General features: G+C 32.0%; 1 protein-coding gene across 1 annotated transcript; it reads right to left on the reverse strand.

Moving 5' to 3' along the window:
• Positions 1 to 9378: 9378 nt before the first annotated feature.
• On the reverse strand, positions 9379 to 12832 carry LOC129216686 (jerky protein homolog-like). Its single transcript, XM_054850902.1, has 2 exons — positions 12721 to 12832; positions 9379 to 10148 (listed from the first exon to the last, which is right to left on the reverse strand). The coding sequence occupies exons 1-2, from the start codon at positions 12830 to 12832 to the stop codon at positions 9379 to 9381; spliced, it is 882 nt and encodes a 293-aa protein (XP_054706877.1).
• Positions 12833 to 15709: the final 2877 nt, after the last annotated feature.

Here is a 15709-nt window from a genome sequence, read left to right on the forward strand (position 1 = left end):
TCTCATCTGATGAAATAGCTACGTAAAAATAAGTAAAGGAACAAAAAAAGTAATCGAACCTATTAAGCAATACTGCTAACGAATTTTTCTTCATAAAAAAAACTTGAATTGTTTTCAAAAATAAATACATAAAGGAATCAAAATTTAAAGTAAGTACGTGGAATAAAAAAAAAGAAAATCGTGCGCACACTTCTTTTCTTTTTGCCTAAAAATAAAGAACTCCGAATTGTCTTTTATTTCACGGTGCCAAAAATTAAAATAAATAAATACATAAATAAATATGCTCCAGAAAATAAATGACAAAACGTCATTCTAATATTTAAAATCATCTGCACATTTATTTCTGTTAAAAAATAATGTCGTACTTCGAATTCCCTTCGATTATGTTCAATTGTTTGAATCTCTGCTTTACACAACATTTCAACCCGAACTTTGTTAACCTTTTTCTACTTGATAAACCAAAAATTAAAATAGTATTCAAAATCTGCAGTACACGGTGTTTTTTGTCAAAAATAAAGGATTTTTCGTGTTGTTAATATTATTTGTAATTGTTTCTTTTTTTCAAAAGATACCTGAAAACTTGCAATATTGGAATGGGGTGTTCTCGTTAAGACCCTTCGAGCAAAAAAAATTCTTCGAATCGGAAAATTCACTCAAAAATTAATGGAGAGGGACGAAGAGAGAAGTGAACTGACATGACCGACAGAAACCAATTTACCCCATCTTAAAACCATACTTTCCAATCCTTATTTTTTTTCATATTCCAAACAGTTATTTATTTATTAAATCTTTTTTTTTTTGTTTTTGTTTTTATCGATATTTTTGAGATGCATTAAGTTCTCTTTTAAACTTTTTTTCTTCCTTCTTTTACTTTACGGGAAAGTAAGCTAAAAAGTAACGTTTACGTCGTAGCAATATCTGCTTCTATTTTTATGATTTTAAAATTTTAATCGGATTATTGGTCTCATGTATATATTTGACGGTTAGTTTAACATTTTGCATTTAGTTTTTTATTTAGTTAGCGTATTTTAATTTTCGAGTTACTTAATTGCAAGTTCATTACTTGGTGGCTTAGTTTACATTTTAATTTGTTTCTTAAATTAATTGTTGCTTATTTTTTCTTATTTTAAAGGAATTTTTATTCTTGTTTAAAGGTTTTGTTTGTTTTAAAACCATGAAAAAGGCAAAATAACGTATTATATTGCCAAACAATTGATTTCTATGCAACTTTTTCAAATTATATTGGCAATTAGCAAATGTTTGCCAAAGTTTAAAATGAGCCAAGTGACTTACATATAACGTAAAAGTATTCCAGACTTTGTGTGCGATGCTTTTATATGCTTTACAAAAGGCTTAAAAGCTATTCATTTGAGAAGTATTTTGTCGTGGGAAGCAAAAGGGCATTATCTGCAGAATTGAGTTTTCTCGATATTTAAAGAAACTCGTATTGGATTCAATATCACTAAAAAGGAAATGTTGTATCTTGACTTTTTTTTCGTGCTTTTTACTTCTTTTTACAAAAAAGGAAGTATTGTATTCGCGAAAACATTTTCACTCAAAAATCGACCTTAATTTCCATTTTACTCACCCCCGAATGAATATTGAGTTCTTTTTTCGACTCGACCACACGTGGATAAGTGCCTAAGAACGTATAGACACGCGAAATATCCATAATGACGATTCCCGAATTAATTGCAACGAATTTTCTCGTGACGTCTGTATGTACGTATGTATAAGCGTTTGTGTGTATGTATGTCGCATAACTCAAGAACGGTAAGTCTTATAAAATTGAAATTTAGTACGTAGACTCCTGGTGGGGTCTAGTTGTGCACCTCCCCTTTTGGTTGCATTCGGGTGTTTCTAAAGGGGTCTATTGCCCCTTTTTGGGGGGAAATCATTGTTAATTTCGATATAAACTCAAGTGATGTTATAATTTGGCGGAGAATTGGTGATATATCACCAGTCTTTCGGTCGCCAAGTTTTGTCGTCAACTTGGCAACAAATTTGGTGATTTTTTTTATTATTTTTTTTTTTAAATCTGGTTTCAATTTGGCCACTGTTGGTGATATTTAGAGAGTTAACTATTGAATCACATTAAAATTGCCAGTAATGGGGAAATGACATTAAATTGGAGTAAAAGGAAGTCATGTGATGCACACATCAACTGGTTTTTTCAACGAAAACCAAACAAACAAGCAAGCTTGTATCATAAAGCTAAAGTACAATGGATATCAAAAATCCAAAGAAAAAAAAGGGGCGAGGGATTTTTGCAGGGGTTTTTCCCTTTACCTTCCCCCGTAAAGTATTGCTTATGACGCGTGTACGCCCCCCCCCTTTTTGCCCTTTACCTTTCCCCGTAATGTATTGCTTATAACGCGTGTACCCTTTTTTTTGTTGTTGTTAAAAAGCATGGATATTTTAATGGATGTAAAAAAAAAGTAGCGGCATGCTCGTCCACATCAGATTTTTTTTGTTTATTTTTGTGTTTAGATTATCACAATTTGATCTGTTTATTTAGTAATTATCTGCTACATTGTAACAGTAAAGCTTTTGGTTATGTTTGCCTGTTATGAACAGTTAAACGATAATATGCTTAAGGGTTAACTGAAACTGTTTACTTCAAAATAAAAGCAAACATCTAAGTAAAAAAATAAATTATGGATGCGTTAGAATTACTGACTGTAATATATTTTTATATTTCAAAACATCACTTGGAACTGATTTTTTACATTTTATTTTGCCATTTTTTTATTCTATTTATGAATGCCTAACATGCTTTACACTCTTACGTATTGTTCATTTAGGTTCTAATTCAATTATTTTTAATTAGTCATTGATTTTAAGATGAAAATTAATTTAAAATAATCTACACACGGTTTCCATCTCATGCGGTCATTATTACAGAGGAGAATTCTGTTCTCATTTTTCATTAAATGGTGCCTCCTACATATGTCTTTAATTGCAGATTTCAATTTATTCTAAATGACAAAAATGCATTTTATACTTTCAACACTTTTGCATGGTTATTCTAAAAGAAATAGCCAGATTTTGTAATTGTATAAAAATGTCTTAATATTGCAACTCTAAATCTTTCATTACTTTTACAACCCTTAAGCGTACTCAAAGTATGTTTTTACTGTGACTTTAAAGGCCTAGAAAATATTTTAACAGGAATATACAATAAAATTCTACGTCGCCCAATTCTCAAATACACCGAACTAGCATTTGCAGTTCAACTGTTTACAAGAACTTTTATTCTAGCCTTTACAAAAACAACTTTTGAATAAATGTCCATGTTTATTTTTTACCACACGAGCTTTTCAACAAAAACTAGCTAAACATTTGTTATGTTTGATAACTCTGCTTTTGTAAGTATTTTGCGTTGTATTCACTTTAAAAATTATATCTTTTCTCGTCAACATATAGCAAAAGATTTTATCTTTACATAATTTTCCAGAAACATTTTATGCAACTAATTTTAAAAGCCGCTCTTGCTTACGAAAAGCATTTGAAAAATATTATTTACAGTTCTCCTACTTTCGCATTAAGTTTCGCATTAGTCTGAAAAGTACAGCTCTTGAATACACACATAGAGGTAGTTTTGATTTATATTTGCTACGATTATCGCATGTAAATAAATATTAGAGACTATTTGTAATGTTTTCTCAAAATGTTTGCAAACACTCTTTGAAAACGATTTTTTTTTAAATCTAAAAATACAGTACTTTGAAAAGTTTAAAATGAAGATCAAAACTGGCATATACATGGACATCAATTATTTTTCCTTTTAAAAACGTATTTTAAATTTTATATTATGCTCTTTAATTTTTAAACAAATGTTTGAACAAATATTTTAATGGAAGAATAACTTACTGTGCTTACACTAAAACACATAAAATTTCAGGCTGCGAGAAGTAAAGGAATTGCAAGTAGACATTTTAAAGTTTTCAGTAAAATGCATTTTAAGTTCAGATCCTAGGTAGGCATTTTTTTTCTTTTTTTTTTTTTTTTTGTCTAAATATTGCTGTGTAACAGTATTAACCAGAACTACTTGTACTTATCTCTTGTCTTCAAACTGGTTATCTCAAAACTTTTAATTTCAACCTTTGTATCTCTTTGCTCCTCACTGCCTCATAATTTCAGGTTTTACAGGTCAGGTTTGTACATGACATAAATCGATTTCTGTTTATTTAGATCGAAAAAAATCAAAGTTTTTACTCCTGAAATGACATTATTTATTGTTAGATTTTTAATTCATTGCTCTATGTCTTCAGTTTTAGTTAGAAGGTTTTTCAAATAAAATGTGACTTGAAGTTATGCATTTCAAAATTGGACTTAAAATTTTGGCAAAACGTATTTTTTTTTTTAACTTTTTATCTAAATACCTTTTTCTTTTTAGTACTCATGCAACTAACTAGAACTTTTTTCATTGTAAGATACATAATAAACTATTTAAAATAATAATTGCTTAAAATGGATAAGTACTAACAAAGTTTTTTCTTGAATTTTTGTATAAATTTTAAGCTAATTTAAGACACCAAAAATGATAAAGCCCTTCTTGTAAGAGCATCGCAAAACGGAGAGCTCAGGATTAATCCTCAATAGTCTTAAATAGTTTTGACAATCTTAGTATGCACATTCAGATACGAACAATGACATTTATGACATTCCGCCAACCCCCGTTCATCGAGAATTCTAGCTGCGGTAGTGATCTTATTAGCACTTACAGATGCCCTGCCTTCTGAAGTGTCTGTGTGATATTCCTATTTCATATTCATTCATGTTTTAAAATTTGATTTTGAAAACAGATTGTGAAATTAAAAACGAAAAGTGATGCTCTTCTTATACCAGCATTCACTCAAAAGCACTCATGCTAAAAGAACATGATTTAATGCAATTATAACTTGGTTAGAAGAAGCATGCACATGTGTTGCATGAGTACCACAACAACGTAATGCGAATATTTTGAACATTTATTTACAAAAAAAAAAAAGGAATAAGAAAAGCTTTTTTTCTTTTAAAAAAGTGCATTTATAAACGTTCTACTATTTTGAATAGAAGAAACATAAAATGTGTTGCATGAGTACTACCACGACGTAATGCGAACATTTAAAAAAATGTATTTACAGGGAAAGAAAAGAAATTAGACAAAAGCTTTTTCACTTAAAAAAAGGGGAAATAAAAACGAATTATAATTTAGATAGAAGAAGCATACGCATGTGCTGCATGAGTACTATCACAACGTAATCCAAACATTTTGAAAGTTTATTTACAAAACAAGAAAAGGAATTATAAAAGCTTTTTAACTTCAAAAAAAAAAAGCAAATAAAAACGAAAATCATAACGAATGATGAGCAAAATGTACTCGATAAAGCCTGGGGAAGATTTTTCATTATTTTTACTTGAATAAAATATAACTATTTTGTGTAAAGCTTTATTGGTTTAATCAATAGTGATCAAGTGAAAAACAATTGTACTAAGAATGATTGCAGATTCAAAAGTCAAAGAAAATAAAATCTATAAAAAGAGGTTGAGAGGACTGGTAGCGTTGTAAGAAACTAAAATTTAAAACATTTACCAACGAGAAAAAAATCTTAGAAAACTCATTTGTTATATATATATATATATATATATATATATAAAGCAAAACTTCGTTTAGGGCTTTTTCCAAGAGGGAGGATAAAGTGCCTTATGTTTTAGCACGATTTTCTAGATTGTTTTTATAATTTTCTACCTGTAGGGTCTTTAGGATATTCAAACAAAAACTGAAATTAAGGAAATCCAGTGATTAATTACTAAAGTTAACGTTAATAGATTACAGGATGTCGTTTATATATACAGGTATCGTTACTAATGTTATCGTTTGAATTGTTTTGAATATTATTTTTTCTTTTTTTAAAAAGGCTTGTACAACAAGAATGTAAAAGTTTTTCTCAAGCTGTCAACAATTCTCACAAAAAACAAGTAAAAGGAGTCATCACAACGCTTAAAAATACTTTTCATACGCATAAATATATGACATATCTAAAAAATAGAATTAACTATTCCTCTATTGTAGGAAGGATGCAAAAAAAAAAAAAAAAAAAACAATTCTTAAAATGCGCCCAAAAATCTTTCTTTTCTGATGTTTTATTATTGCTTGCACTTGTTCATTCTTAAATTTTTAACTAGTACTTTACACTAGCAAGATTATTTCATTAGACTTTCGTTCAAATTTTATTCCATTCATCAAAACCCATGTTTGGGAATTACGTTTTCTATCAGACAAACACTGCCTAGCATCTGTTTTTTTCCTTTTCTGACAATATGTCATTATGTCAAGATAATTAACTAGACCATGTTCTTTGTATTTACTCATGGATTATTCTGCCTCTCGAAGGAAATCTCAGAAGAGAAATGATAATTCTGTCTCTCCTGATATGAACTACTTAATAAAACATGAAATATGTGAATATTACAGAAAGTATTTTACACTCTTACATAGAATCCTCTTCCATTTTCAAGTCTATTGTGTTATGTTTAAACAAAATCTTAGTTGATAGTAGTTAACTATTGTCGAGTTTTTTTTATCCCTAAATTTTTAATGCATTTTAAGTTAAATTTTATCTCAAAAAGACTTCATTAGAGAACATAGCATTGAAATCTCTTTGGTACTATCGCATCTTATTTACACTTTCATCAGAGTTTTGAATTCTTTTAATTAACACTTTGAAGTCGAGACAAGAGTTTTGAGACAAGAGTTTTCGTAAAATTAAGAATGTAGACTTAAATGAGTAAATCTCGAATGGGTAGTCAATGTATTTACCATGTAACAACATAGTAGGGGAATGTGGGGCAAAGAGAATTAGTTAACTTACCTTTATCAAAATGAATAAATTAGACAATTGTTTCGAAAATTACAGAGTATGAAGGAATAACAGTGTATTATAAAATACGACATGAATTGAAACGCTACTTTTCATTTTTGGCAGTAAATTTGTCCCTTAGAAAAAAGCGGAAAATTTTCACTGATTTTTTTTTTCATAGGGCAAAATGAAAAATAAAAAAAAGTTTCTAATTAAATATTTTTATTTGAATATTAAAATTATTTTCGATGAGGGGCTCGGTTCAATTTTGTCTTCTCCCGGCTCTTCAGCCGTTTGGATTATGTCAGATAGCCGAAGTTCCATCCAATACCTCTCTAATTGGCATAAAGTGGGTGATGGTATTGGTGTTTCTATTATTAACAAACTGGAGCATATTTCTTCTTTTCGAGAGTTCACGGTAACGAGATGGCCGATATCTTGGCTAAAAAAGGGACTGGTGAGCCATTATATACACCCGATTCTTTGACTTACTTGGAGCTATTTTCAAAGGCTAAAAGAGATGCAAAGTCCTCCTGGACTGTCCCTCCTACCCATAATTGGTACCAGGCGAAGTGTCCGGGACGTGCATTATCTCTCAAGTGTGGTAGGCGAGATCAGACGACCATCACTAGGCTCATTAGTGGACATCTAAAATCATTGACTTATTGCAATGGAAAAAAGACTTTTCCAACCTGTGTGAAGTGTGCCGACCATCAGGCCACCCCCGAACATATACTGAATTGTCTGGGACTTTCAAGGTTGGATCTTTTGGCGGATCCAATGTTGGTGTTGGATTTTTTGAGAGTGACGAATTTCATAGACCTGGTTTAGCGCTGCTAAACACCGGAGATTTGCAACAACAACATAAATGAATAAATAAATATATAATGAAACAATAATCGAATAAATAAGTAAATTAAGTAATTAATCTATGTGAGTAATAAATGAGAGAATAAAATAGTGCTTTAATAAGAAAAGGGGTGAAGTAATGAATAAATAAATGAATTTTTCAATGAAGGACTGTAAATGAATTAATTAGTAATTGAGTACATACGTGATTCATTTAATAATTGAATAAGTAAACAAAATGAACTGTTTCACTTTACCCCATCCACTTTCCTCCGCCCGCACTTCACTAATTGGACAGAATTTAAAAGATAATTTACTGATATAAGTGGGTCTCCACTTACATTAAAAATGTTAAAAGCAAGACATTTATCATTTTGTAATGACAAAAAGAATTTTGGACTCACAACAGAATATTATATTATGAGCACAACTTTTTAAAATTGCTTGCATTGTCATATACTTTGTGTTCACCAGAAATAACTCTTTCCTGCCCGAAGAAGATTACATGTGTTACTACATAGTTGAAAAGTAGAGTAAAAGCGTAGTTCTAAAAGCAGATTAAATATTTCACTTTCACTTTCTCTTTGCTCCACATTCCCCTAACACTTTATAATGCTACATTTTAGTATGTTTTTATTACGCAAATATTTTGGTCTGCTAACACATAAGAATATATGTATGCATGTAGGGTAAAAGTGGGAGAGACGCCATACTTTTTGTAGAAATTCGGAAAAAAATATAAAAAATCATTATAAAACAACCATTTATTTTTTATTCGAAAAACACACTAATATTAAGCATTACAATTGCAATTAAGTAGTTTTAGAATGAATTTAAAAAGAAATTAACAATAAAAATTACAAGTACACAGCTGGCCATCTCTCCCACAACGTGTGGGAGAGATGCCCTATGGTGTGGGAGAGATGCCTTATATAGAATTATTACATTTTTTGTACTTTTTTGCGAAGCAATTCCCTACCGCAATTATTGCAATTTGGAGAATACATAGTACATGATTCATGTAGCCACTTTTGGCACAAAACACATTTTTTCCAGTCAGTCTTTTTTTTTTTTTTTTTGTTAAATAATAATTTTCCCAGCATTCTACGCACTCATTTGTGTCACCTGTAATTGGGGTAGATGCTGAGACAGAAGATGAAGATTTCAATTCTGAACCTGTTAATTTGCGTTTTTTAGTTGCTCCTTCTATTAAATTGACATTAGACGTTTTCTTACTAATGTTATCAGGAGAAGTCAAAATACAAGCAACTTGTTTTCGTTTTACAGTCGAACTGGGTAGTTTTGGAATGGGATGAGACTCTTGAAGAAATTTTGTTGGTGTTTCTTTATTAGTCGATGTTAATCTGGATGTTGATGGTTTTTGTGGATACAGATCTGACTGCACTACTGCACTTGCAAGAGGAATCGCTGGAGGAGCTAATTGAATTAAATCAGATACGGCGTAAAAATGATTTGGAATTGCACTGGGATTAAGTTGAAATATTCCACAGGCTTTGAAACCTGATGTCGCATTTCCTACCGTTGCAGCTTTTCCCCATGCTTGCCTTATTAATGACCTAACCTGTAGTCTTGTTAAAGTTCTATTTTTGTTTCTTACCATCCATGCATTTGCTTCCTGACAATAAAACGTTTTCAGAGGTTTGAAAAAACTACGATCCAGAGGTTAAAGGGCTTGTGTTGTGTGACTTGGTAAGCATAAAATTATCACATCATTTTCATTGGCAATATCTAACAAATCTATTGAATTGGAATGAGAGGTATGACCATCTAATATCAAAATTGTTTTACCTGTCTTTGGTTTTTTGGGTAGAAAATGTTCCTTAAACCAACGCAAAAATAATACAGCATTAATGTAAGATGACTTTTTGTTCATATAGTCAACGGACCCATTTGGCAAGCCATCAGAAAATTCAGCCTTTTTATTGACTCCTTTCATTATTAAAACTGGAGGTAGAAAACGACCTTCAGCACTGCAACATGCAACCAGAGAAATCGTTTCTCCTTTTTCTCGAGGTGTGATCACGTGAACGTCCTTAGCACCTTTGGCTGTTAATATTTTTCCAGGTTTATTTATAAGTTGGATCCCAGTTTCATCAACATTAAATATATTTTCAGGTCTGTTAGTCAAATCATGCTTTACCATTTCTTCTTCAAGTAGTTTAAAAAATGCACCTACTTCTCTGTTCATTCCCTGGGCTCTTGCAACAGGTAGACCTTCTGCTTGACGAACAGAGACATCTTTGTTTCTTTCTAGAAAGAGCCAATGCTGGCCAGCCTTCTCTTTTTCTTTCGAAAATGTATGCTGAATTCCAAGCTTCTCAGCAAATTGATAGGCAAGAGACCGAATAGTCGATCTATCAAGTGGAAAACCAGCGTTAGCTAGACGTTTGACATAAGAAGCCAATCGTTTTTCGTTCTCTGTCCCAAGTGATGCTGGAACAATTGATATAATTAGTTACTGTATACTATAACCTATAAAAAACATTTCGTACTTAAGGGATCTAAGTACCTTTAACTTTAAAAAAAATATATTTCTGGAAATAATATATGTTCTTCCTAATTTAATTATGAACAAAAAACTTTACGAATTATCGTAAAAAAACGTAAAGTATTCCCAGTGAGATTGATGTTAACAGTATCTGCTTAGACCTCTTTTTCTCAGAAGTCTGTTATTCGTTTTGTGTGCATATCTCAAAAAGGTTTTCATATATTCATATAACTTTTTTTGTATATTTATTTAGGCTATTTCTATAGCCTGAACCACAACTTTACTAAAAGCTCAACTAAATTTTTTTAATAAATATTTTCTCCCTCTTTTAAATTTTAAGACAGAAAAAAAATTGTTTTTAAAAAATGTAAATTGAGGTTCATAACTTAAGGAAGGTATACGATTTATAACATAATTGTATAAAAATATACTTACAAGCTTTTGAATAATGGGCATTAGTTGCATCGCGTTAAGTTTTTAACAGTTCTTAGACCCCTTAAATTAACAACAAACGTTTAATAAATACCTTGAGAACCTAATCCAGCCTTTTTAGTATCACCAGTCTTGAGGCGCCTACTATCAAGGTGCGAATCAGTATTCCATAAAGTCTAGAAGCTTTGCTTTTCGACATTTCACCATTTTTTACTTTTGCCATGGTCAGAATTAAATTTTCCTCAGTTCACTGCCCTCAGGCTACTGTATGATCCCTTACATATTTTCTCAGCATTCTACCGCCAGTAAAAATATTCCAGCGTAACGCTAAAAGAGCACTTAAATTATAATCACATTCACCAAACTGAAGCTGCGTGCGACTCCGTCAACTGCCCCGCTAAGAATGTTACCACTTTCGTATTACAGTACGGGAAGCCAAAAAAACAGTAAAGATGGAAGACTCTAGAAGCTTCCCTTTGCAACAAATCCGTTTGATATTATAAATGCAAAAATTCAACTGAGAGTTACATAATGTAAACGGAAGCGATTTTTAGCATATCCAACAGTCGAACTTTTTTTACAGTGGATTAAGTCAGTGTCTAGTGACGCTCTGCGTTGAAAATATCACTGGAGAGAAAATGCAAAGATAAAAAAAAAAAAAAGCTTGGAGTGCACTGTCTATTTTCTTTTGTCGAAAGCTCCGACGAATTTGCGCATGCGTCAAGTCCGCTCTGATTTTATCAAAATAGGGATGGAAACCCGAAAGTAAAAAAATGCAAAATAACAGTTCAGCAGTTCTTCCTATTAAAAGTAGCGTCGAAAAAGACAGACATATCAAGGGTGTGCAGAAAGAACACATCTTCAACCTGCCGCCCCTTTTTGAAATGGATTTTTTCCCGAGTGCTAGTCTTCGCTTTCGAGAACAGACAGTATAATTCTATTCTCTCTTTAATGTTTATACTTCAGTTGGCATCTCTCCTCATTGTGTGGGAGAGATGCCATGTAGATATAAAGTATGAAGGTATTCAGCTGCATGGCAAAATCTAATAAAAATAAGTAAATAACAAACAAAATAATACAATAAAACCAAATCTTACCTTACAGCGTCATTTTTTCACATTTAACATCCATCGAAACTGCAGCGACTCAAAATTTTCGTCCAAAAATTCACGCGATGAAATAATCTTTTCATCATACGCACGTCCCACTCGAACGCAGTCGAACAAAAACTGACACGTTGCGAATTGAGCGTCTATGGGCAGTTAAAAACATTGAGAAATATATCTATTTATTTCTCGATCACTGAATTATAGAAGGTATGGCGTCTATCCTCGTATGGCGTTTCTCCCACTTTTACCCTATATAAATCCATTATTTTTACTAATAATAAAGCTGAAAGTCTCGCTGTCCGGATCTCTCTTTGTCTGTCAGGATTTCTATCTGTCCGGATCTCTCTCTGTCTGTTAGGATCTCTGTGACGCGCATAGCGCCTAGACCGTTCGGCCAATTTTCACGAAATTTGGCATAAAGATAACTTGTAGCATGGGGGTGTGCACCTCGAAGAGATTCTTCAAAAATTCGATGTAGTTCTTTTTCTATTCCAATTTTAAGAACAAAATTATCATAAGATGGACGAGTAAATTACGAAATTATCATAACGTGGAACCGTAACATGGGCACAAGCCAATTGGCGAGATACGAAATTGTCATAACGTGGAACCATAACATTGGTACAAGCCAATTGGCGAGAAAATTCACCATACATTATTTGTAAATATACAGGCGAAACAAAAGGCCTTTTAATTTTCTATTACGGGCAAAGCCGTGCGAGTACCACTAGTATAGAATATAGATGTATGCTAGTAGAAAATAAAAGCATTCCATCGCAAGGAAAAACAGTGAGAATCCATTCGGAATAAGAAATGCTGCAATTGTCTTGATTCTCTTGGTAAGCCTGGAAACACGCTTGCATTCCTGTCGTATAAATGCTGGTTGACATTTGGAGGTGTATAGTTTCACGCATATTGCACATGATTAGTCCAATTAACAACGGTTATAGCTGGTTGTGGGACGCACTGGACTTGCCATCCAATAATATCTCGTATTTGCTTGATGGGAGAAATTTTGGCTGACCTCTCAAGCAAGGATGACTGTCAACAAACTGTGGAGCAGTTGAAGGTAACAGGAATGGTTTCATGAGCAGCGTTGCTCAATTTACCAGTCTAATGTTTGCATTTACAGCCAAGGTACATGAGATCTACTCCTGTAGCGACTGTAGGGCCGCCAAAAATGTGTAAAAGATCGCGAGTGCGAAGTGGTATAAGTCACTAGATAACATGTTTCATATCTCGGAGAATACTGGTTGGGAAAAAAATATTTTTTGTTTTGTTAAATATTTTAATGCGCACGTATAGGCACTTGGTAGCAGTACAGAAACTAAAATTTTGCGTATACAGTTGAACTCGGTTAATATGAAATGCCAAAAATTCAAGAATTTGTTCGTATTAACAGTTATTCGTCACAACCGTGAATAAGTAAAGTGGGAAAAATTTAAAAAATGCATGTCTTCACCTCAGAGCAACACTAATACATCCAATATATAATCAAAGAAATAACATTAAGATATCCTACTGTAGCTTTGAGGCGACGATATGTAAATTTAAAACATAATTGCTTTACCACTCATTTACAATGTATATCTTTTCACAAAAAGTGGTAGTTTTTTTCTTTTTACGCTCGCCATCTTTAGCTTATAATGGGCTACTAAATAAAGCAACATTCAGTTTATCAGAAACGTCGTACTGTCAGGCAGGACAGATACTACAGAATTTTTTTTATGCACGAACCAGAAAAAGCTAAGCTTAATCACAGCATTAAATAACGTGCTTTATCAATATGCTAGAACAGATTAAATAGAAGGGTTGGAAATAGTGGGACAGTAATTTTTATTGTGTAAAATGTTTTTAGCGATAACTGAAGAACCAATTCGAAGAAAGGTGATAATTAGGAGACACTTGGTGAAAATGAAAAGATTTTGTTTCATCCCTAAGCAGACTGGCCTATTGAAAGAAAAGCAGATGTAATGAGCTTTAAATCCTGCAGAATAACACAGGCCTTACCTACCCTAAATAACTCAATGCAGTCATAAATACTTTTCTCCTCCTAGGGAGCTAACAAGCACGAACTTGGGGTATGTGTTTAAGATTATGATATAAAGAACAAATGGAGGATAATGCCTGCATTGACATCAGTTTCACTTTTCACTTAAAATTTTCAATTCCATTACGAAAAAAAAAAGAATAGCTGTCACTACTTGATAATTAAAAAATGGTTAGAAATTACTCACAGGATTAAGAAATACATGGAGAACTTTCTAAAGTCGCACAAAATTGCTGAAAAAGCAAATCGAAGCTCTCAAACGAGATTTTTTTCCAAGAAAAGGTTTTAACCGAAACTTTTCACTTCGATCAACGTAATATTCGTAGAATTTTCAATGTAATTAAATAGTAAACCAAACTTAGTTAACAATGTATTCGTTACGGCCGTGATTTCGTATTAACTGAGTTCATATGTAGTTCCGCTATTTCTTTCGCATCTAAGTTTTAATATCTTAACTCTGATTCACACTTTAATTGTTTTAGTCACTGGAAGTGCACGTTTAGGACTTATGGTTAGGAAAACATAGGTCTTTCATGTAACACGTTGTTGAATAAATACAATAAACTTTTGTAATGTTTTATTTTGCTTTTTCATAAAATTATTTATTCATAATCATTTCATTAATTCATTTGTTTATTTTATTAACTTATTTACCGCTAACATTTTAAGAAATTTAAAAATCCAAAAACAACTAACGCGTAGGCATCCTGAAATTTTAAAAGAAAATAATAAATATTTGAATTCCATAATAATGTACAGAACCTATGCACTGATATGTACTTGGATTTTTTTTTTATTTCATGCTTCATTTTTCTTTTATTGAGGTAAATATGTACAGTGGAGTATTCCTTCCTCATTAAGAGTTACTTAAACATTTCGAGTAAGAAAAATACCATATAAAAAGAAAGATACTCTTTTGCATGAATTAAAAAAAGATGCAAATCTTCCTTTTTTATGAACATTTTCTGTTTTCTTAATAGTTGCGCTGTACTCTCACCGCAACGTGACGATAAAGCAGTGCCGAAAAAAAAATCATATGGAATGTCTACCCATTCGATATTTCTGTGTCAAAAACCGCTGTCGAGAAAAGGCGCAATCCTTGTGAGAAACGAGGCCTTTTGTCTGTCAAGGATGTTCGGGTTCCCGTAACTAAAGAGGATATTTTTCCTCACGTTATCTGAAGTTCGAAGAAGCAGATATTTCCCTAGAGCTGCCATTAAGATTTCCAGGGATTCGTTTTAAGATGGAGCAAATTAAATTGATATATTTACAACGTGATTGTAAAATTGTCGTCTCATGCTAAAAAAGACACAACATGTTTGTTTTTAAAAACTAGTTCATTTTACGAGGTATCTATGCTTACGTCCCAAGTTAATAGGACGCATTATACTTTTGAAAGAACCTACTTGGAAAAGCAATCTTTCCAGCGTTATGGGAAAGAAAATTTTGCGGTAGCTAAAGCCGTCTGTTTTTTAACTTTTTTATTTGCTATGTTTTAGTGTAATCGTACCTCAGTAGGTGTTGGTCTTTTTTGTCAGTAGTACAATTATTTCATAAACTTACATATGAATACTTAGATGGATTTTATCGATCGGAAATTATTTAACGAGATCCTTTCTTCGATGTAAGTTGTAAAATATGCTAACTGACCCGTTATAAACAGTCACACAGTATATATATTCTCGAAAATAATTTACTAAATACTGCCAAATTAGTTGAGATATCGATTTTAAAATACCCAATTTTTCGTTTTTTTTTTTTTTTCGTCAAAACAGCCAAAATGTGAAATGTTTATTCTTCACTAAAAGCGGAGGGGTGAAAACTAACGTTTTTACTTATGACATTAAATGAAGCATTAAGGAAGTTATGGAGTAACCTCTCCCCTCCCCCCACACAAAAAAAATTGAAATGCTTA

Source organism: Uloborus diversus, chromosome 2, assembly GCF_026930045.1.
Source record: "Uloborus diversus isolate 005 chromosome 2, Udiv.v.3.1, whole genome shotgun sequence".
NCBI classification, from domain to species: Eukaryota; Metazoa; Arthropoda; class Arachnida; order Araneae; family Uloboridae; genus Uloborus; species Uloborus diversus.